Raw genomic sequence first — 20,981 nt, forward strand, 5'->3', positions numbered from 1 at the left:
TCCACAAATTAACATGTGTTAATTAACCCAGAGTACTAGTTAAGACATCTCCGATCCCTTCAAAATTTATAAGAGCCCTACAAACTAATTAAATTGTCCACATGCATGCTCTTCAGAATTAGTCCAAAAAATTGATTTTGCATCTATTTGCTTTAGCAAGTCTAACGGAACATCTAAAGTATGAATCTCCTTAGAAAAGAAAGCATAGATATCATCTATAAGTCGCAAAGAGTATAAGGGAACAATCTTGTTTTAAAATTTCTTGATTGAAATTGGTATTTCATGAGAATTGATTACTTCCACTCGAATTACACTAACTCAATCTTTGATAGTGGTGCACGAGCATAGAGCCATGGAGTTATGGTGTGAGGTTAACACGACAAAAAGAGGTAACTACAGTTACACTCTAATGCTCAAGTAAGTATATGAAGAAGTTTAAAGTCATAGATGAACAATGAGTTAGTAAAATGAGTACGTAATGTTTTCATGAATGAACCATCAAACCTATATTTACAAACATATTAATAAAATAACATTCAACTATATAGTTATTTTCAATATTTCATTAGAACATCTTAAGCATTTTACCAGAACAATTCTAAAATCAGATACTAATTAAATGACTAATCAACTTAGTCCTACCACCTAATAGTTAAATGGAATGATGGATGGGGCATCATCCATGACATACATATACATACACACACACATACATAACACTTGAGAGGACGACGTGGTGCTCTGAGGTGAGAGGAAAATATCATTGCCACGTTAATACTCGATCTTCCCTTCTCACTTCTCAGACTTGCTAAAGATCTTCTCTTTCTTACATTCTCTCTCTTCTCTCTCTCTCTCTCTCTACCACCACCCCTTAATTATCAAAATATTTCGATTAAACGGCAAAAAATCACCAAAATTTCCCTTCCCATTTTCCCACTCTCACCATTTCAACCTCCTAATCTGCAAAATTTCTTCCTCAACAAATCACCTCTGCATACTCAACCAGGTGCATATTTTTTTCCAGCTAAATCATTAGTTTTTAGGATTTTTTTCTAAATTTATGAAGTAGGTTTGATCCTATCTCTTTATCTATATTTAAAAAAATTTCTGTGGTGAATCTGAGCTATTGTTAGATATTTGAGGTTATTTTTTTAATTTTCTGAAATTTTCAATATTATTTTTGCTATTTTACCAGTTTTTGGATATTGGATGACCTCTTTGCCCACAAGGAAAATATTTATCCTACAAATTCTCATTCTCAGAATCATTTCTGTTCCAAAAAATTTGTCTTTTTAATTTTTGTGGTAAATTTGATTTTGCTATGTTTGGTAGGACTCTGTCTCAGACATCCTTAATTATTTTCATTTTCATTTTTTTTTTACAATTTGTTACCAGCTTTTGAATATTGCTGACTCATTTGCCATGAGGAAAATGGTTCCCCTATAAAATCTCATTCTCTGTTTAATTTCTGTTTGAATTTTCATTTCATTTGATTTTTCTTATTTTTGTAAGCTGGATTGTGCTGTCTGGAAGGACTATGTTCCAGAAATATCTCTGTTTTCACCACCATGTGAAAAACATTTTTTTGTGTGGGTTTGTACTGAAAAGAAACTTAGAAATCAATCACCAAAAAAAATTAATTTTTACAGATTTAAGCAACAGATTTCAACCTTGTTGTTGTTGTAGTATGTAGCTACAATTTTCTGTGAGGTTTATTTGGTTGTTTTCTTTAGTATCTTTCTGTCAAAAGCAAAGAATTTCTGAAACATGTGGCCATGATAACACAGGGAATGGTGAATTACGATATTTTAAAACTTGATTGGTAGCATGTTTTGGCTTGATGTTGGATAATTGCTTTTAAAAGTCAGAGTAGAAAGCTTCTTCGATGGCTGCTACCAGTGAGAGGTGGATCGACCGCCTTCAATATTCCTCATTGTTCTGGCATCCCCCACAAGACTATCAACAAAAAAAGGTACCATTTTAATCTCATAGTTGGTATGTTAGGGATAACTTAGCTTAGGAAGATGTAAAAAAAGTTTTGGCTTAATTGCACTTTTGGTCCCCCAACTTTGGCCTTCCTGCGAAAATCGTCCCCGAACTTCAAAATTAGCAAAAATCATCCTCAACGTTTACACTTAGTTGCAAAACTGGTCTGCCGTTGGACTTCCGTCCGAAAACTAACGTTTTCTGGGTAAAAAATAATAAAATAATAAAAACACATGAACTTCATCTTCTTCATACCTTCAAACCCAGAATTCCAAAAAAAAAAAACAAAAAAATTCAAAATCAAGAATCTCATAATAAACCAACAATTAAGCCATGTTCCTAGGTGGCGGCAACTACCAAACCTACCGTTTCTACATGTACTACCAAATCTGGGCGGAAAACACAATGATGTTGGTGCTGACTCATTCCAACTCTCACCTTCTTCCTCTCATCACATTCACCTTCAAATCCTCTTCTTCAACGCCATTATGAAGAAGAACCCACCAAAATCACCATCACCACCATTTCAAACCCCATTGCTTACCCACCATCACATTTGTTCTTGGTTCCAATGGAGATTCCACTTTCCCTTTACCAGACCTTATTACGGGATCAATTCCAAGACTTTTCCTTTCTGGGTTCTTCCTCCCTCGCCAAATTTTCCTCTTTTAGGTATTGTTTTGCCTCAAAGGGGAGAAATTGGAGCTACCCATTTCGTCAGATTCGTTGTTCATCTTCCATGTAACAAGGGTTGAGGCCCAAGCCAAAGAAAATTGGGCATGTGGAGAGAAAAATGCCAGATTTGGATGATGCCCAAGTCATGAAACCATCCACTCATGGGCTATGTAGTCAGATTGAGAAGTTGGCTTTGTGTACTAGGTACAAAGACGCAATGGACCTGTTTTAAATTTTGGGAACTTGAAGGTGATGCTGCTAATGTGGGTGGTAGCACTTATGATGCTTTGGTGAATTTTTGTGTTGGCTTGAGGTCAATTAGAGGGATTAAGAGGGTGTTTAATTATATGATTAGTAATGGGTTTGAGCCTGATCTGTATACGATGAACAGGGTTTTGCATATGCATGTGAGATGTGGTCTCATGCTTGATGCACACAAGTTGTTTGCTGATATGCCTGAGAGAGACGCGGTTTCTTGGATGACCTTGATCGGTAGACTTGTGGACTCTGGGAATTATGCTGAAGCTTTTGAACAGTTTTTGTGCATGTGGGAAGAGTTTAATGACTGCAGGTCTCGCACTTTTGCCACCATGGTTCGGGCATCATTCTGCGTTAGTTCGTCATGGTTTTGGCTGAATATTGTGGCAAACACAGGGCTTGTTGACTTCTATAGCAAATTGGGTAGGATGAAACATTGTCATTAGTCATCCTCAAATGTTTTTTCATATGGCCTTGGGTGTGTACTTTTGATATTTATACTTGATTAATCGCTAGTTTGTTATGAGATTCTTGAATCTGGATTTTTTTTTTCCTTCTGAAATTCTGGGTTTGAAGGTATGAAGAAGATGAAGAAAGAGATGAAGATGATGAAGTTCATGTATTTTTTATTATTTTATTATTTTTTACCCAGAAAACGTTAGTTTTCAAACTAAAGGCAAACGACAGACCAATTTTGCAACGACATGTAAACTTTGAGAACGTTTTTTGCTAATTTTGAAGTTTGGGGACGATTTTCGCAGGAAGGCAATAGTTGGGGGACCAAAAGTGCAATTAAGCCTTTTAAAAGTTTTTTTTTTATCTTCCCCAAAACAAGTTAATGTAAATACACACTTAAGTTCAGTTTATATCTAAAATTACATGTTTTATCTTGTATGTAAAAGGATAATTCTTCAGTCTTGATCATACTAGATTACTAGTGAGGAAGCAGCAGTGTTTTGGTCAATTGTTAACATTGAAATAATTGTTTTTTTAATCTATATGGAAGTATTTTATGGCTTTTGATATATTAATAGTGGTATCTCATTGTAATTCTATTTCCATGGTTTTTATGACATCCTTTCTGCTTTTCTTTAGGATCAAATTGCTGCATATGTTGAATACTTCATTCAGTTCACATCAGAACAATTTGCTGATGATATTGCTGAGGTATGATGACTGCGCCCATATTTATAGATAAACCCTCTGAACTATAAATAGAAATATATACCAAGTACTTTCAGAAATTCAATTTTATATTTTTGGTAGTAGTTTGACATAATTATTTCAAAAGTTCGTATCAAAGTCATTCACTATTTTGTATTATTTTTACAGTTAATCCGTAACCGCTATCCAGCCAAAGACATTCTTCTCTTTGATGATGTTCTGGGTATTTATGCTTTATCCCATGTTAGTTTAAATCATGGTTGACTCAATTTAATGAATTTATTTCTTTATTATGTATAATAACTTCTCTATTTATTCACATGTACATCCAGCAACATTTGTCCTCCATCATCCAGAGCATGGGCATGCAGTTGTTCTTCCAATTATTTCATGTATTATTGATGGTACACTAGTCTATGATAAGACTAGTTCTCCATTCGCTTCTTTCATATCTTTAGTCTGCCCGAAAAATGAGGTAATTGTATAATCCCTTACTCCATATTCTTGTTTTCTTTTTTTCATTATTCAATTTCTAGAAAATAAGTGTTTTTCTTATGAAATGCGTAGTGGCTTTCTGTCTTTTAGCTTACTTTTAACTGATTTAAGTATAGCATTTATTTAGCTTCGTTAGCTATGAGGTTTGTCATCTTCATTTCTTCTTTGTATAACTTTGCAGAATGACTACTCAGAACAATGGGCTCTGGCATGTGGTGAAATTTTGCGTATTTTAACTCATTATAATCGCCCCATATACAAACATGTTGAAGCAGAAAGAAGCAGCAGTGGCAGTCATGCCACAACTAGTGGCCCTGCTGATGGGAAATCTGAACATAATTCTTTGACACAGCAAGAGAAGAAACCTACCAGGCCCTTGTCCCCATGGATTTCGGACATATTGTTAGCTGCACCTGTAGGCATTAGAAGCGACTATTTCCGGTGGTGAGTACTGAGTATTCTTTTGTAGATATACACAGTGGGCTATCATGTATGCACGTGTCAATTTTTAATCTTTGCTATGCTTGCGAGTTCTAGGGGTGTGATGGTCCAATTTGGTTCATTTTAGAGTTTGATCACAGCCATATTTCTGGCTCCATCAATTTCACAAACCAAACTAAAACACCAATTATGGTTGTTATCAATGCACATGTAAAAAAGGAAAATAACAAAATAAAGTATTTCAGTACCATAATTTTTTTGGGGGGGGGGGTGGGTGGGTGGGTGGGGGATGATGCTTGTGAGACCATAACAGATCTTATAGAGATGTTGTGTCATTAGTATAGGTAACTTTTTCCTGCACATACAAATTTAAAGGTGAGATTATTACAAAGAACTTCTTCAAATAGGAAAGAAAAATGGATTTAATTGCTCTTCTACTTTATCTCAATAGCATGTATAGAGCAACTTACCTAGTATGGTTATAGTCTCTCTTCCTTTTATCTTGATAAAATAACCAACTTGATTGTTTTGAATCTTCTATTTATCATAATCTAATTTGTTGAAATATCCTATTGTGCTTTGAATCTTTGAGTTTTTGTATATCTGAACTTAAGTCAATGAATATTGCCAAATGTTAACAGGTGCAGTGGTGTTATGGGAAAATATGCTGCAGGAGAACTCAAGCCTCCGTCAACTGGTATGGTATATTTTTAATTACAAAATACTATGTTAATAGCTTTGAAATTCAAGAGAGGAACATGTTAACAAAAAGAGCATTGCCTACACGGTTACTTATGAGTTATGACACTTAATTGTAATTCTTAACACACGTCTTCCTGTGTTATTCCAGTAATTGAAACAAGTGACTAGTAGGAATTAATTTTCTTTGTTTACATTGAACAGAGTATTGAATAATCATTGATGGATTTTATTAAGTAAGAAGTTACTGTTATATCGATGCCTATATTTATGTTCTTGATATATGACTTTATTTTATGTCTTAGCTGCTTCACGTGGTTCTGGGAAACATCCTCAACTCGTGCCTTCCACTCCAAGATGGGCTGTTGCCAATGGTGCTGGTGTGATATTAAGCGTTTGTGATGATGAAGTTTCTCGCTATGAAACTGCTATTTTAACAGCAGCTGCTGTCCCTGCACTTTTGCTTCCTCCTCCAACAACAGCTCTGGATGAGCATCTTGTTGCTGGATTACCAGCTCTAGAGCCATATGCACGTTTATTTCATAGGTTAGTTCGAGCTTAATTATTATTATTTTTTTATCTTTTTCTGTTTACTTGTTCAGAGTTCATCTGCCTGAGAAAATGTATATACCTAACTTTGCAGATATTATGCAATTGCTACTCCAAGTGCTACACAAAGACTTCTTCTTGGACTGCTAGAAGCACCCCCATCATGGGCTCCGGATGCACTTGATGCTGCTGTGCAGCTTGTGGAGCTTCTTCGGGCTGCTGAAGAATATGCTTCTGGCATCAGGGTAATTATAACCTTGATCTGCATTTTTTATCATTATGGCTTTTGATAAGTGTTCTACATGAATGTAATGAAACTGAACGGTCATCACTGAACTGCCTGAAAAAAGTTGTGCAACTTAATTTTAAATTGAATTTGACATTCAAGAGGTAATGAGGTGCTTGATTCAGGCTGTACATTGCAAACTTTGATGGTTGAGTGATTGGTATTTTTACTAGATTCCTTCACTTTATTCTCAAGATAGGTGAATCTGCTAGTTTTTCTGAATACCCCTCTTGTATGAAATTGTTTCTTGTAATATTTGAACCAATGGAAGTTATACGGAATTTAGTATTTTACTCATTTACTGAATATTCTGCAAGTCGCAAGTATGGATCAGTTGCTAGATTTTTGGACCGAGGAATGGAAAACTTAACTCCTACACCTAAAATAATATGGATGAGTTTGGAGAGGAGGGATAATTTTTAGATTTTACCATTGGCCTTATTTGAGATTATACATGTGCATGACAGTGGGATTACTAGCTACAGGCTGGCACACTAATGTGCATTTTGATGTTTTCATATGAAGAAATGTCATTGAAGATTTAAAACCAACTAACTGTTGCTTTTTCTTTTCATTTATATGATGATGCAGCTTCCTAGAAATTGGATGCATTTGCATTTCTTGCGTGCAATAGGGACTGCAATGTCCATGAGAGCTGGTATAGCTGCTGATGCTGCAGCAGCATTGCTTTTCCGTGTACTTTCACAGCCTGCATTACTTTTTCCTCCACTTAGGCAAGTTGACGGTGTTGAAGTTCAGAATGGACCTTGTTATATTTCTTCCTACAAAAAGCAGGTTCTGTTCTTCATTATCAGTTACATTTTAATTTTTTATTTTATTCACATTTTATAATGTTGTGTATATAGATTCTTCCCAGATAATAATGATTTCTAATATTTGTTGTTGATCAGATAGAAGTTCCTGCGGCTGAAGCCTCTATTGAGGCTACTGCCCAAGGCATTGCTTCGATGCTTTGTGCCCATGGTCCTGAGGTTGAATGGAGAATTTGTACTATTTGGGAAGCTGCTTATGGCCTTATTCCTACAAGTTCCTCAGCTGTTGATCTTCCAGAAATTATAGTTGCAACTCCTCTACAACCTCCGATGCTATCATGGAATTTGTACATACCCCTACTTAAGGTCCTGGAGTATCTTCCTCGTGGAAGCCCATCAGAAGCATGTCTTATGAAAATATTTGCTGCTACAGTTGAAGCTATTCTTCAGAGGACATTTCCACCTGATTCCACTAGAGAACAAAACAGAAGATCAAAGTACCTCTATGGCATTGGTTCGGCTTCTAAAAACCTTGCTGTGGCAGAACTTCGTACTATGGTTCATTCACTTTTCTTAGAATCATGTGCATCTGTAGAGCTTGCTTCACGCCTACTTTTTGTTGTCTTAACTGTCTGCGTGAGTCATGAAGTCCAATTCAGTGGAAGCAAGAAGCCAAGAGGTGAAGATAATTATTCGGCTGAGGAAATCATTGAGGACTTGCAAGCAATATCTGAAAGCCAGAAAGAAAGAAAAAATAGGAAAGTGAAGAAGCAAGGTCCTGTAGCAGCATTTGATTCTTATGTGCTGGCTGCTGTTTGTGCTCTTGCCTGTGAGCTTCAGTTGTTTCCTATGATTTCTCGGGGGAACAATCATTTAGTTTCCAATAATGTGCAAGATATAGCCAAGCCTGTTAGTCTCAACGGGTCTTCCCATGAATTGCAGAATGGCTTAGATTCAGCAATACGCCATACTCACAGAATATTAGCAATTTTAGAGGCACTATTTTCATTGAAGCCGTCTTCTGTTGGCACCCCGTGGAGTTACAGCTCAAATGAGATTGTCGCAGCAGCAATGGTTGCTGCACATGTTTCTGAACTATTCAGACGGTCAAAAGCTTGCATGCATGCTCTGTCTATTCTGATTCGGTGCAAATGGGACAAAGAAATTCACTCCAGGGCATCATCATTGTATAATCTCATCGATATTCATAGCAAAGCTATTGCATCTATAATAAACAAGGCAGAGCCATTAGAAGCAGCCTTAATTCATGCACCTACTTTGAGGGACTCCCTTGTTAGTTTCGATAGTAAAAGAAAGAATCAGTGTGAAAACAGTAGCTGCTTTGACCCTATGCCGACTTCTATTGCACCATTGGAAGATTCAGCCCCCTCTAAACCTAACCATAAGTCTGATAAAGCTCCATGTTCAAATGAAGCAGCATCAGGGTGTACCTTGGGTAAAGATTTCTCCTTGGATGCTTCTGATCTAGCCAACTTCCTCACTATGGACAGGCATATAGGGTTGAATTGCAATGCACAAATTTTTCTGAGATCCACACTGGCAGAAAAGCAAGAGTTATGTTTCTCTGTAGTTTCACTACTATGGCATAAATTGATTGCATCCCCTGAAACTCAACCATGTGCAGAAAGTACTTCTGCCCAACAGGGCTGGAGGCAGGTACAAGAACAAATGTTATACTGCAGCAGCTTTATCCTCTTTTATTTTTTTTATTTTTATCTGTGTATTGTTTTCCCTTTTTCTTGCATTTTGGAATTATACATGTTTTTATTCTATAACACAATTTGAAAGGTGAGAACTGTAGATGAGGATAAAGAGGTGTATCCTTTGTACGCACATGAAGAAAAATGTGGTCTGAAGTTTTAAAGGGCCGAGCATGGAGAAAGAAACATCCCTTAAAATGAGTGTTGAAGCATATATGTTTTGAAAATAACTAATTAGTTGTTACCTTCAAAGGTAGATTAGCTAAAGTAGAAGAAAAAACAAACTTATACTAAGAGTAACTTCTAAGAAAGTATATTTAAACTGGTGAGAGGCATCTGAGAAAATTGAGCCTCTACTTCTAACTCAACTTCAAACATCAGGAGGTAAACATTTTAAAAGGGAAGAAAAAGTATCCAAGATGTATTTTCAAATTGAGCCTCAACTTCTAACTCAATAGATACTCTGTTGAGAGTTGAGACACAAAAATCTAGTTATAATTATAAACATGTATATGCGTGCTGTGTGATTACATGAATCTAAATATGACATTAAACCCCCTTCCACTGGAAAAGGTTCATTTCTGACCATTTTCTGATGTAATGTTATGCAGGTTGTTGATGCATTATGCAATGTTGTATCGGCCTCACCATTGAAGGCAGCTACAGCAGTTGTTCTTCAGGTTAATTTTTTTGTCTTATCATCAATGGTTACATAAATTACTTAGACCACTGACTTGGAAACCACTCTGTTCTAAGAACTAATAGGATTTTTATTTTTTAAAAAATTTAACTTACCATTTGTTAAACAGATTTGATCAACATTTGCAACATTTTTAGTGACTTTTGTGGCTTCTTGCTTGTCAGGCGGATAAGGACATGCAGCCCTGGATTGCAAAGGATGATGATCTAGGTACTCAGAAGATGTGGAGAATCAATCAGCGGATCGTAAAATTGATAGTGGAACTAATGAGGAATCATGATAGTTCAGAGTCATTGGTAATTTTGGCAAGTGCATCAGATTTACTACTACGAGCCACAGATGGGATGTTGGTTGATGGAGAAGCTTGCACTTTACCACAGCTGGAGGTAGCATGTTACAGAATGCTTCTATATGCATATTCAAGTTCTATTCATTTACCGAGTTAAATTAGTTCTTTTTTCACATTTCTATTGAACCAAACAAAAGAAAAAGAAGTAAAATTTCTTTCTTTTCATTTTCTTTATTTTTTTTCACACCAAACAATAAAAAAATCTACTCTTATTCTTTCTCACCTTTTTCTTCTCTACAACCAAAGTGTAATAAGCTGAACATTTTGAGCAGCTATATGACCCTGGAAATGGAGGATTTGGAACTTCATTATCATCTATTTTTGGTTTTCTACTTTACTGATATTCATATTTCCATTTTAATAAATGGCCAGCTATTGGAAGCAACAGCCAGAGCAGTTCACCCAGTTCTTCAGTTTGGAGGATCAGGATTGGCATTAGCAGATGGCCTTTCAAACCTTTTAAAGGTAAAAAACTTTCTTACTGGAACCTTTAATTTATGAGCCCATTTGGATTCGGACCAAAGAGCACTTATTAGAGCTTTTCTACTGGAAAAAGCAATAGATAAGGTCTAATGAATGTTCTTTGGTCTGCATGCAAACGTGTCCTATCTGCATGTTGTATAGCTCTTCAAAATCACTGACTTCTATGCTTGTGTTGTGAATATCATACACACAGTGTCGCCTTCCAGCAACTGTTAGGTGCCTTTGTCATCCAAGTGCACATGTCCGCACTCTGAGCATCTCAGTTCTTCGTGACATTCTGCATACCGGTTCAACCAGGTGTAGTCCTAAATCACAGCGAATGAATGGCATCCACCATCCCTCTTATCAATACTTCAATTTGGATGTCATTGACTGGCTAGCTGACATAGAAAAATGCTTGACATGGGAAGCTCACACACGACTTTCCAATGGGTTGTCTATTAACTTTCTTGACACTGCAGCCAAAGAGTTAGGCTGTACTATTGCCGTATGAAAAATATAAATGACACCACCATGTAGAACCATCTTATTCTGTGACAATTTTTTACTAGACTTACAGATAGAGATGTTATTTATGCTTATGGGACTAACGGGTTTGCTAATAAGCAACATCGTCATCTGTTAAGAAGCCAAACTCATGATTCCACTTTGTTTATAGAAAGATCATTGTGTTATGCATGTGCTGTACCTAATTCTTAGTGAAACTTCACCATCAACTTGCCAGTGACTGTGCTCTCAGTGGAACACACTTGTACAGTTCGGAAGACAAGGCTGTGACCAGGTCCTTTTTTTATCCTTGTCTCATTCTGTGTAATGCTGATTTAGCTTGTCATGAAATTCAGCTCTAATAGTATCAGCTCTGGCGGGTTTTTCTTTTCATCTTTGTAGTTTTGTAAGACTTTGTAGTTATGTGCTATTTGTTTTCCATTTGTATGTGTAATTACTTACAATTTGTGGAGCTGAATCAGTCAATTCATGAGCTTTATTTCCTTTCCTCCCACAGTCAATTATTTGCTCAAACTCCATAATGCAAAACATTAAGAGCGCATGGTCTTCATGGCTAGACATATTATATGAAACAATCGCTGCATAATAAACTTTGTTCTTTCATCAAACTTTGGCTTTAATAAAGCTAATGCCTTCTCCAACCAGTACTGAAAGATATCCTCCCTAAGTGGCACCTATGAATATGCCTTCCCGATCAACGTCATAAGACATGGGAGTCATTGCGACACTTTTCCTGCATGCACTTGTTAGTGGCTGGCGTCTCCAACGCGTAACAATTCCACTTGTATGTGTGTGTTTGGATATCAATGGAGTTAATGTGGAAACTCTTCCATCACAATCCATAAGGAGTTCTGTTCACTTTTTCTTCAAAGTGAGTGCTAAGGTTATTCAAACATAACTTATGAATAGCTTGTTTTTTTAAAAGGAAAGCGACTCCTTCATAAATGGGTGCAGTTGCATTTGTGAGACATGATACAAGTGTTTCGACCCAACTAAAGATTGCGACTCCTTAGAATTTAACTTTCAATTTAGAAATTTAAACAATCATTTTTAATTCAGCAATCGTCATGTAAAAAGAATCAAAACAAATATCAATATTTGCATTTTGCAATGGAATAACAAAATGTTATATTAACTCATCAAATTGATACAAATATCAATATTTGCATATTGCAATAGAATAACAAAATGTCATATTGAGGGGAATTTTTTTCAAACAACTCAACATAGTTTTTAATCTCTGAAAATAAACATTTATCTTTTAAGTTTTTGCCGTTAAATTTTGCTTGTGCAGCTCATAGAATTGTGATTCACCATTCATACCCTGAAATATTTTATCGAATTAATCATTGTGAGACTCACCCATTAACACAATTCACTACCACATTGGTTGTGCAAGTGAGAAACACATGTATCTCGGTGGAACTTCAACTTATACTACGTGACACGTAGTTGACTTGTTGTGTGACATGTAAATATCAAATCAGATTAAAAAAAAAAAACATAATGATAAGTGAGTAACCATTTTATGTGCTATATAGCCCAAAAGTTAATGACTAAAACAACATGTGTATATAAATAGTTTTGAGGGACTAAAAACATATTTAAGCCATTATACTCTTACTTATATTTTTTTCATTTATAAAAAATCTCTAAAGACATATTTTTTCACTAAATAGGAAAAATATCAATGTAAAAATTAATAAATTGAAACAAAAAGAAGTATTAATTAAAATTATAACATATAACTCACTATAAAAATATTTAAATAGCATATATTCTTTATCATAAAAATATATTAAACATAATAATTTAAAATTGAGTAGTTAACTAAAAATTCAAAATCCCAAATATACATAAAATAAAATATGTAATGAGGGTAGGGATAAGATGATACCTTATTTTATCATGAATAATTTGAGTAGTTTTAGGGGCTAAATCGTCAATCCACACAGATATCATTTCACGCTAGAAAACCCTAGTGTGACTCAACGCTGCACACTATAAATTGCCATCAAACCCTAGAGTTTCAGATCCTCAATCGACCTCGACCTACACAGCTTCGGCGGCAATCGGCACTCTCAGACTACTCCGCGGCGGCGAAAATGGTACGCATCCCTCTCCCTCTCTCTCTCTCTCTCTCACAGCATCAGTATTCTTCGATTCGAAATTTGCAATTCTGAGTAATAGCGAGGTTTAATTTCCCCCCCTTCTTGTTTTGTTGTGTTGAACACAGTCTCTGGTAGCGAACGAGGAGTTCCAGCACATTCTGCGTGTGCTGAATACCAACGTTGATGGGAAGCAGAAGATCATGTTTGCCCTGACCTCCATCAAGGGTATTGGAAGGAGATTCGCCAACATCTGTTGCAAGAAGGCTGATGTTGACATGAACAAGAGGTGAAAAGCGTTTGGAGTTTGTTTGATTGCGATTTCGCGTGATGGGTATTTGATATTTTGTTGAAATGAATGGTTTTTGATTTTGTTGTTGGTTTTGACAGGGCTGGTGAATTGAGTGCTGCGGAGTTGGATAATGTGATGACTGTTGTTGCTAACCCTAAGCAGTTTAAGATCCCAGATTGGTTTTTGAACAGGAAGAAGGATTACAAGGATGGGAAGTACCATCAGGTGGTGTCTAATGCCCTTGACATGAAGCTCAGGGATGACTTGGAGAGACTCAAGAAAATCAGGTAGCTTTTTGAATATGTCTGTTTTTGGTTTGATATGCCCTTTACTTTTGTTGTCACTGGTTTACTTGTTTGATGATTGCTTGCTTGTGTTGCTGAGAAATTATAATATCTGGAAGGAATGATTTTCATTTAATCGATGACAATAATTCATCTGAATCTGAGTAGAATTGTGGGGTGTTTGTGGAAGAGCTTTAACTAATCTTTAAGCATAATGTCTTGAACGAAGGGTGTGTTTGTGTTTGGGTACAAATAAGCACTTATTAGTAGGCTAAGCTAACTTGTCCATGAATGATAGCTCAAGTGGTAAGAGCTAGGGGACATAAGTTTGTCCAAATATTTGCATGGACTCTTATGCTATAAGATTAATTTAAATAATCTCATAAAATAGTGTTCAAAGTGTTGGGTTAAGTTTATGAAATAGCTAAAAAGACCTGCTCCTATGCATTTTTGAACTTTGTTTTTATTGTTGTTAATGCATAATGAAGCTATTTACAACACACACTTCATCTTTTAAGAATAAGCCATTTAAGCTTATTGTCCAATAACATGTATTTGGTTTTCTGTCAGCCATTTAGTTGTGAGATGTCAGGTTAACTGTTGAATACACTCACACAAATAGTGCTTTTGGATGATCTGGGTTTAAACCATTACTTCTATTTTGTTAGTATGGCTGCATTGCACATGTTCTTGTTGATGTAGGGGAAGATGATGTAAACACAAACAATAAGCTTTTTACTTGTGGAGTTCTGTATCTACCAAAATATTGAATTAATGGTTAAGACTGTTTTATGGCACCGGAGACTCATCATAAATTTCTGTAATGCAGAAACCATCGTGGTTTGAGGCACTACTGGGGCCTCCGTGTGCGTGGTCAGCATACCAAGACTACTGGCCGCAGAGGGAAAACTGTTGGTGTCTCTAAGAAGCGTTAAGCTGTTATGTTTTGGCTTGGAGATTAGATATTTTTGAGGAGGCAAATTTGAAGTTATATTTCAGACTTGTTTCGCATACAAACTTTGTATTTGTCAAATGCCGTGACTATTTCAGTTTTGTTTGCTATTGCATTAAGTTTCTGTTTACCTGGATGATGTTGGTATTCTTAGTTGTAGACCTTAAAATAGTATTGATGAAATTAAGTATTCATGTTTTTTCCTAAAATCACATGGACGTGCTTTATCAAATAATGATACTACTGCATGAGATGCAAAATGTGATGCCCTGTTATTCACTGCTTTATGTGGTAACTTATGTTAGTACCACAGATAGGGTGTAGTTTTTTCTAAATGCTGCCTGAAATTAATATAACTGGTTTTCACTTTTTTTTTTCTAAATGCTGAAGCTATCACACCTTGGCTGTGGTTCATTTCAGTTAGCTAATTTAGCCTCCTTTTGCTCGCCATGCTATTTGGTGTTTTGGTATCTCCTCAAGGTTTAGGGTCTGAAATCCACTTACTAATGCTTAAAAGTGCTAGAAGGATGAATTATGAGAGATAAAATGCATGCTAAAATCTAATAAAATACATGATTAACATAAAATTGTGTAAATCAAGTTAGAAAGGCTATGTATTTTTGTACATATATTAAACTGCTTGAATACCTAATTGAAGTCCTTTTGAGAACTTCATCATTTTTTCTTCCAATTTTAATCCAAACAATATATAGACCTTTTTATCTCTTCAAAACCAATTAGTCTTATTAAGAATATTGCGCCATGGTCGACCTTCGCCATCTCGATATAAAACCAAATGAATTTGGCTGTGATGAGTTTTAGTTTGGTTTCCAAATATCTTCTGATGTTTCATTGTACATCTTATGACTTATGAGCCTAATCCCTTGAGAAATACATATTTTGGTGCATGTAAACTTTTTTAAAGATTTAGATCTGTCATTTTTTTTCTTCACTTCTTCGATATTTTTTTAGACCTCATAATCTCATTGCACAACTTTGGGAGTCTTTTTAAGCGTTTCTCTCATTCGTTTCTATATTTCAACATTAATATCTAAAGTAGTTAAAAAAAAACATTAATATCTAAAGTATTTGCCTTATCATTACCCATCTTTAATGTTGTTTTATCCTAGTCTCATCATTTTGCAAGAGTACTTAAATTAACTTAGCGTCAGCTCTTAGAAAACCTACATCCATCACTAAATTAGCTAAAATAACTTTTATCTTTCCGCAATTTCTTGTCATGACCAAGACACTTCATTTCCTTTAGAGTTAAATATTTTACTCCAATGAAAATCCGTGTCCATTAAAATAGTTATAACTTAATCTTTCCATAATATCGTGTCCATGGCCAATATTTTTCCTTATCATTTTTAATACATCTCTAATTGGAGTTATTTTCTCACATTTAGCAAGTTTTTAGACGCTTCGTTCCTGCTTTGATGCATCAGAATTGGTATGAAGAGTAAAACACGCTTTATTTACCACCTCCTATGTGACAAAAAAAAGTACCACCTTGTAAGCATTTTATCTTGTTACCTTATATTCATTTCAATATTGCCAAATCTTAAATAGATTAAATAAAAATATCTTTTTTGTGAATTTTACAAAACAATGATCAAGCTTATTGGTTCATGTAGTGACTAGCTCCATTTTGTCAGAGCCAGAAATTCATAGTAGTGCACATCAAATCACAGATTACAATTGTGAGTCGAGATAATAAACATGTTCTGATCATGGAAAACTTGATAACTTTGTAGGGAACAAAAGACCTATAAGGGAATATCCAAGGGAATCCAAACCAAGAAAATCAAGTTTAAGGAATTACAAATGAGGTTGAAATAATTAGAATCAATAAGCCTTAATTTCAAATAATTAAACACTTTCCTAGAGTCGCCTATCTTCGTGTGCTCAACTATGCAAACATATCATGATGAGTGCGCATGTTTGGAGATCCTTCTACAACTGGTTCTAAAGCCAAAATCAATTATGGGGAAAAGCTTTTGTGACTTCTGAGTAGCTTCTAACTGCCAGAATCAATTGAGAAAAAATAAACGGATCCAAACATGTTATGTATGGTGTTAAACTATCAGCTTTATGTTTTGCTGGTGGGGAGAGAGTGACTCCAGCGTTCTTTTCCACCAGGCTTTGATGAGGCATTGCCATACCATATCATTCCAATCACAGCTATTACCATCCCTAAAACCACATGAAGATTGAGACCCTCCCTCCCAAAGAAAAAGAACCCCATTATCAAGACAAGTATTGTCTTCATGTGGCCTAGTACTTGGAAAGAAACTGCGGTGAATCTTCCAATGCAGATAAACTGGCTGAGGTTGGTCCCAACTGCAATGGTGCATGACAGAATTATGAACATCTGCAAAATTCAACAACAAAAAAGATCAGAACTTTAGTGAAGGTCAATATCAACCCACATAAGACAGACATAGTCACATAGGTTTCAAATATGAGTCCTTGTTATTGTGTTTATGTAAAGTTGATATGCCTAGTAAGGAATTTTACACAGATCTCCAATCTTATCCCACCATTTTGCCTTTTTGATATTTTTCTAATTTTAATTTAATTAGGATGTGGGAAAATGGGGAAACCTAAGTGGATGTCTGTATAAAACATTTTACACAGTGCATAGGTACTAAAGTCTAAAATACTCCTCACCAAAACATGTTCACTTTCATTTTACAACTTTTAGGTTCATCAAAATTGGTTGACTGTTTTGTTTTCCTATATTATTTACAAACCTTTAATAAAATTCAAAAGAGTCCTTCAATGACAATCATTACATATACTCACTGAAAAATGCTCACTACATGCAGAATAAAATTTCCTACTGTTACTCAAGTAGCTATAATGAAAGGAAAGCAACCAAATTTCAACAGTCAGACTCTGAAGAAAAGTTCAGCTGGATAAAAATATTGAAACTCTAAAGTAAAAGATGGACCATCTCTTTTGTTTGAGAAGATACTGTTTAGTTGGATGAAGAAGGAAAATTTATTTCCTCATTTAAGCCATACCTTTATTTACATAGGTCAATGTATGCCTCCCCCATCTTTTGTTTTTTGATATAAATACACACTTGTATGATATACATTATTAAATTGATGATTTAGCATGGACAATCAGAGGCAACCAAACAAGAACATAGATATCATAAAAAAAATCATCTAATACATTTTAAGTTGAATTCAATGTTGATTTAACACATCAAGCCATTCATTTGCATCTACACGTGGAACTTATTTTCCCAGATAAATAAATATCTGGGATCTATACATTGAATTTAATAGCATTGACATCTTTCTGTGAAACAGAACTTACCAGTGAGTATGCGTCATAAGCATATTGATCGACTCTGTAGTTTGTCAACCAATAGTCTAGAAACGGGCCCACTAACAGTAGTGATCCAGCCTGAGCAGGCGCTGTGTGCCCCAAAAGGTTGAATGAGCTTAGTGAATACTTTCGTTGAAGATAATGAACATACTGCAGGGAAAAGATTTCAAAACACATAAGTATTGAATGGAACAAAATAAGTCAGAACAAAGTTCAGATTGAGACACCTTATGCCAATTAACCGAACAAGAGTTATGATACCAGGACGAAAATTGCAAAATCATTCACATAAACATAGAAGCATAATTTGTAACACAATTTTCACAAATGATATTGCAAATATGCATGTTTGATTCCACCTCTATTTATTATTCAGTGATGCCATTTAAGTTTGAACAGATACTGTTTGTCACAAGTAGCGTAGAATGTCACACTTACATATTGTTGCAGAGCAGTGCTCCATACTGCTATTAAGGCAGCAATAAAACCTTTTGTGTTAACACTCACATCAGTAACAGTGCAAACACCAACGCCCAAAAGAACTACACCTATGCTCAGTTTTGTGTCTCTTGAATACCGAATCTTGTCTAGAACAACTTCCAACAGGCAAGATACAGGGATCATACTCAACTTAGCAATCTGCCAATGGGAAATGAAAAGTTAATAATATAACTCCTGAACGAATTAATGGACCAAAAGCTAAAATTCATCCCAACTCACTTGATAGAATCCAACTGAATTCCACATTAGACTGACATTCATTCCAACGATAGAGAAGTTAGCGAAGACAACAAACTTCAAAAGTTCAGACAAGGGTAAATGAGATGGCTGGACATATCCGAGCATCCTTAAAACGCCAGTCATCAAAGTTGTGGTAACGAAATGAAGACCTGTTAATGTTGTAGCTGCAGGCAGTAAAGGCAAATTAATATTGAAGTGTGATGATATATTAACTGGGACAAGACAAAGTAGAGCAATAGAAAGACATCAATTAAGAAATTAGAAAGGGAATTTACCAAAACTGAAGCCATATGTAGCCATCAAAGCTTTGTTTACAATTATAATTCCAACAGAGGTGACAACGTTGAACATCCATGCAGCTGCATCCACTGCTGCCTTCTTCTCAGCCTTGCTAGCCGGAGCCATGTTCTTTTTAATTTTCACAAGTTACCACTTATCTTTTCTAACTAGCCTCCATAAATTCCATCCACCCCATTTAAATAAACAAAGAAGCCTGGTAAAATGAAAGTTGATGAAATTTTCATATTTAAATTAAATAATATAATACAGACATTGTTACAATAAAATCACAATGATTGAGCACATTTCTAAAAAAAGAAGAAGATAAAGTCATCTTATGGGTAATCAAAAGGGTCAGAAAGTGACAATTGACAAACTAAAAACTTGGTATACATCTCATCATGTTTAACAATAACCTATAGAAAATATTATTTATAGATCAAATTAGCAAACATTAAAACATAACATCTAGCATATATCCCATTCCCTTTCTCCTAGCTATGAAAATAGTTACTTCTGAGAAAGTTGACACATTGATAAGTTGAGAATCAGTAAGCCATTAAGCCAAGAGTATAAAATCAAATTTACAAATTCAAAAGGTGACATGCTTCAGATACAACAATCAAGAGTCCAAAGACTTCGCATATCCTTAATTCATATTCATAATAGCATCATCCTAGTGTGTAGATTGACCACCAAAAAAACAAATACTATAGTTGTATATTGGTCAACTTTAGAGTGTAAAAAAAGATTAAGTGGAGTAATGTATAAATGAATGTCTTCATTAAAAACGGGCCCACTATATAATATAAGATCTCCAGTTCTTCACAATCCCATCATGATAATTCTGATATTATTTTATAATTCACAATTTAGAAGGAACTATCATATTCAAAATTATGAGCAGATCAGCTAGAAATAATTAGACTTGATACATAACATGAACAGAACTCTGTTCTATTGAATTGGTTATAGAAAACCCAATTCCAGAATTATAAAAATGAGCCATCAGCGTGAACAAGATAGATCTCAAATCAAAAGAAACAAGATAGCCCCTAAAGTGATGCTTGTAAAAAAACAATAAATTCAGCACAATGCTATATCATCTGAAACCAATTCAAAAAAAAAAAATTAAACTTTAATACATCACGAATGAAATCTATAAGATCCTTCCTTTGTTTTTCACACCAATCACAAACAGATCCAAAACAGAGTCTCAGATCCGAAAGGGTAGCATTAAAAATGAGCTAATAAGGAGAGAGATCAAACATGGGTAAACTAGTATTCATCATAGGTAGCTAACCGTGAATGGAGGTGGCATTGCAGTGATGGAAGGGAAACGTAGAGGAAAAGGAACAAGGGGAATTTGAAGCTGGAGTTGGATGATGATGATGATGATGGAGTATGCAGATTGATTGCAGTAGTAGGAGTGACACGCGCTACGCACCCAACAACACAAGAAAACTCATAAGCACGTTATGCTTCATGTGTTTCTGATTCCTTCCTTCATCCTCCACCATGTTTAAGGCCCAACATGCACGTTCTCTCCATGGGCTTTCATTTTCGGACCCACTCTAAGTGAATTAGTCATTACTGTTAGTGCCGATAGAGAAATAAAATATTAGAATTAAATAGATAATATGTATATGAGATGTGTCTCTTTATCATATACATAGAATTGTAACTAATCCTATTGTTAATATTGGACTAATTTGTTGAGTCTGTCATTTTATTCCATAATAACAATCACTATTCTCATTTTGTATCAAAATCTCATTAACACGCCACTAAATAAATTCCATTTGTTTGAAGTGAAAAGATACCCTACAAATATCATAAATACTAAATAATGTACCATTCTTATGAATAAAAGTAAGTTCCAAGACTATGAAAA

The 20,981-nt window shown here is 35.2% G+C and overlaps 3 protein-coding genes across 5 annotated transcripts; 2 read left to right on the plus strand and 1 right to left on the minus strand.

Moving 5' to 3' along the window:
* The first annotated feature begins 788 nt into the window (after positions 1 to 788).
* LOC130718629 (protein GIGANTEA) lies at positions 789 to 11,573 on the plus strand. Of its 3 annotated transcripts, none has more exons than XM_057569244.1 (15): positions 789 to 1,006; positions 1,788 to 1,972; positions 4,015 to 4,086; positions 4,252 to 4,306; positions 4,416 to 4,558; positions 4,760 to 5,022; positions 5,661 to 5,716; positions 6,024 to 6,264; positions 6,362 to 6,512; positions 7,145 to 7,348; positions 7,465 to 9,003; positions 9,659 to 9,727; positions 9,912 to 10,133; positions 10,469 to 10,561; positions 10,773 to 11,573. In XM_057569244.1, the coding sequence occupies exons 2-15, from the start codon at positions 1,886 to 1,888 to the stop codon at positions 11,070 to 11,072; spliced, it is 3,495 nt and encodes a 1,164-aa protein (XP_057425227.1). In that variant the 5' UTR covers positions 789 to 1,006; positions 1,788 to 1,885; the 3' UTR covers positions 11,073 to 11,573. The 3 variants fall into 3 exon arrangements, with proteins under 3 accessions (XP_057425227.1, XP_057425228.1, XP_057425229.1); XM_057569245.1 differs by having other exon boundaries at positions 1,865 to 1,972; XM_057569246.1 differs by lacking the exons at positions 789 to 1,006; positions 1,788 to 1,972 and having other exon boundaries at positions 4,009 to 4,086; positions 4,252 to 4,326.
* A 1,462-nt stretch (positions 11,574 to 13,035) lies between these two features.
* Positions 13,036 to 14,931, plus strand: LOC130720232 (40S ribosomal protein S18). The gene is made up of 4 exons (XM_057570861.1): positions 13,036 to 13,194; positions 13,323 to 13,483; positions 13,585 to 13,773; positions 14,600 to 14,931. The coding sequence occupies exons 1-4, from the start codon at positions 13,192 to 13,194 to the stop codon at positions 14,703 to 14,705; spliced, it is 459 nt and encodes a 152-aa protein (XP_057426844.1). The 5' UTR covers positions 13,036 to 13,191; the 3' UTR covers positions 14,706 to 14,931.
* A 1,499-nt stretch (positions 14,932 to 16,430) lies between these two features.
* LOC130720174 (UDP-rhamnose/UDP-galactose transporter 6) lies at positions 16,431 to 20,607 on the minus strand. The gene is made up of 6 exons (XM_057570795.1): positions 20,391 to 20,607; positions 19,084 to 19,301; positions 18,788 to 18,972; positions 18,506 to 18,706; positions 18,056 to 18,217; positions 16,431 to 17,096 (listed from the first exon to the last, which is right to left on the minus strand). Exons 2-6 carry the CDS (start codon positions 19,211 to 19,213, stop codon positions 16,815 to 16,817), a joined length of 960 nt encoding a protein of 319 aa, XP_057426778.1. The 5' UTR covers positions 19,214 to 19,301; positions 20,391 to 20,607; the 3' UTR covers positions 16,431 to 16,814.
* Between the last annotated feature and the right edge of the window lie 374 nt (positions 20,608 to 20,981).

Source organism: Lotus japonicus, chromosome 5 (genome assembly GCF_012489685.1).
Source record: "Lotus japonicus ecotype B-129 chromosome 5, LjGifu_v1.2".
Classification (NCBI taxonomy): domain Eukaryota; kingdom Viridiplantae; phylum Streptophyta; class Magnoliopsida; order Fabales; family Fabaceae; genus Lotus; species Lotus japonicus.

Bases quoted from the DNA above. Each gene is read 5' to 3' on its own strand.
- LOC130720232 (XM_057570861.1), top strand. The intron at 13,484-13,584 runs GTGAAAAGCGTT...TGGTTTTGACAG, and splicing joins GATGTTGACATGAACAAGAG to GGCTGGTGAATTGAGTGCTG. The intron at 13,774-14,599 runs GTAGCTTTTTGA...TCTGTAATGCAG, and splicing joins GAGAGACTCAAGAAAATCAG to AAACCATCGTGGTTTGAGGC.
- LOC130718629 (XM_057569244.1), top strand. From the start codon at position 1,886: ATGGCTGCTACCAGTGAGAGGTGGATCGACCGCCTTCAATATTCCTCA. The intron at 6,513-7,144 runs GTAATTATAACC...ATGATGATGCAG, and splicing joins AATATGCTTCTGGCATCAGG to CTTCCTAGAAATTGGATGCA. The intron at 10,134-10,468 runs GTAGCATGTTAC...ATAAATGGCCAG, and splicing joins GCACTTTACCACAGCTGGAG to CTATTGGAAGCAACAGCCAG.
- LOC130720174 (XM_057570795.1), bottom strand. From the start codon at position 19,213: ATGGCTCCGGCTAGCAAGGCTGAGAAGAAGGCAGCAGTGGATGCAGCT. The intron at 18,973-19,083 runs GTAAATTCCCTT...TACTGCCTGCAG, and splicing joins TACATATGGCTTCAGTTTTG to CTACAACATTAACAGGTCTT. The intron at 17,097-18,055 runs GTAAGTTCTGTT...TGAATTTTGCAG, and splicing joins CTTATGACGCATACTCACTG to ATGTTCATAATTCTGTCATG.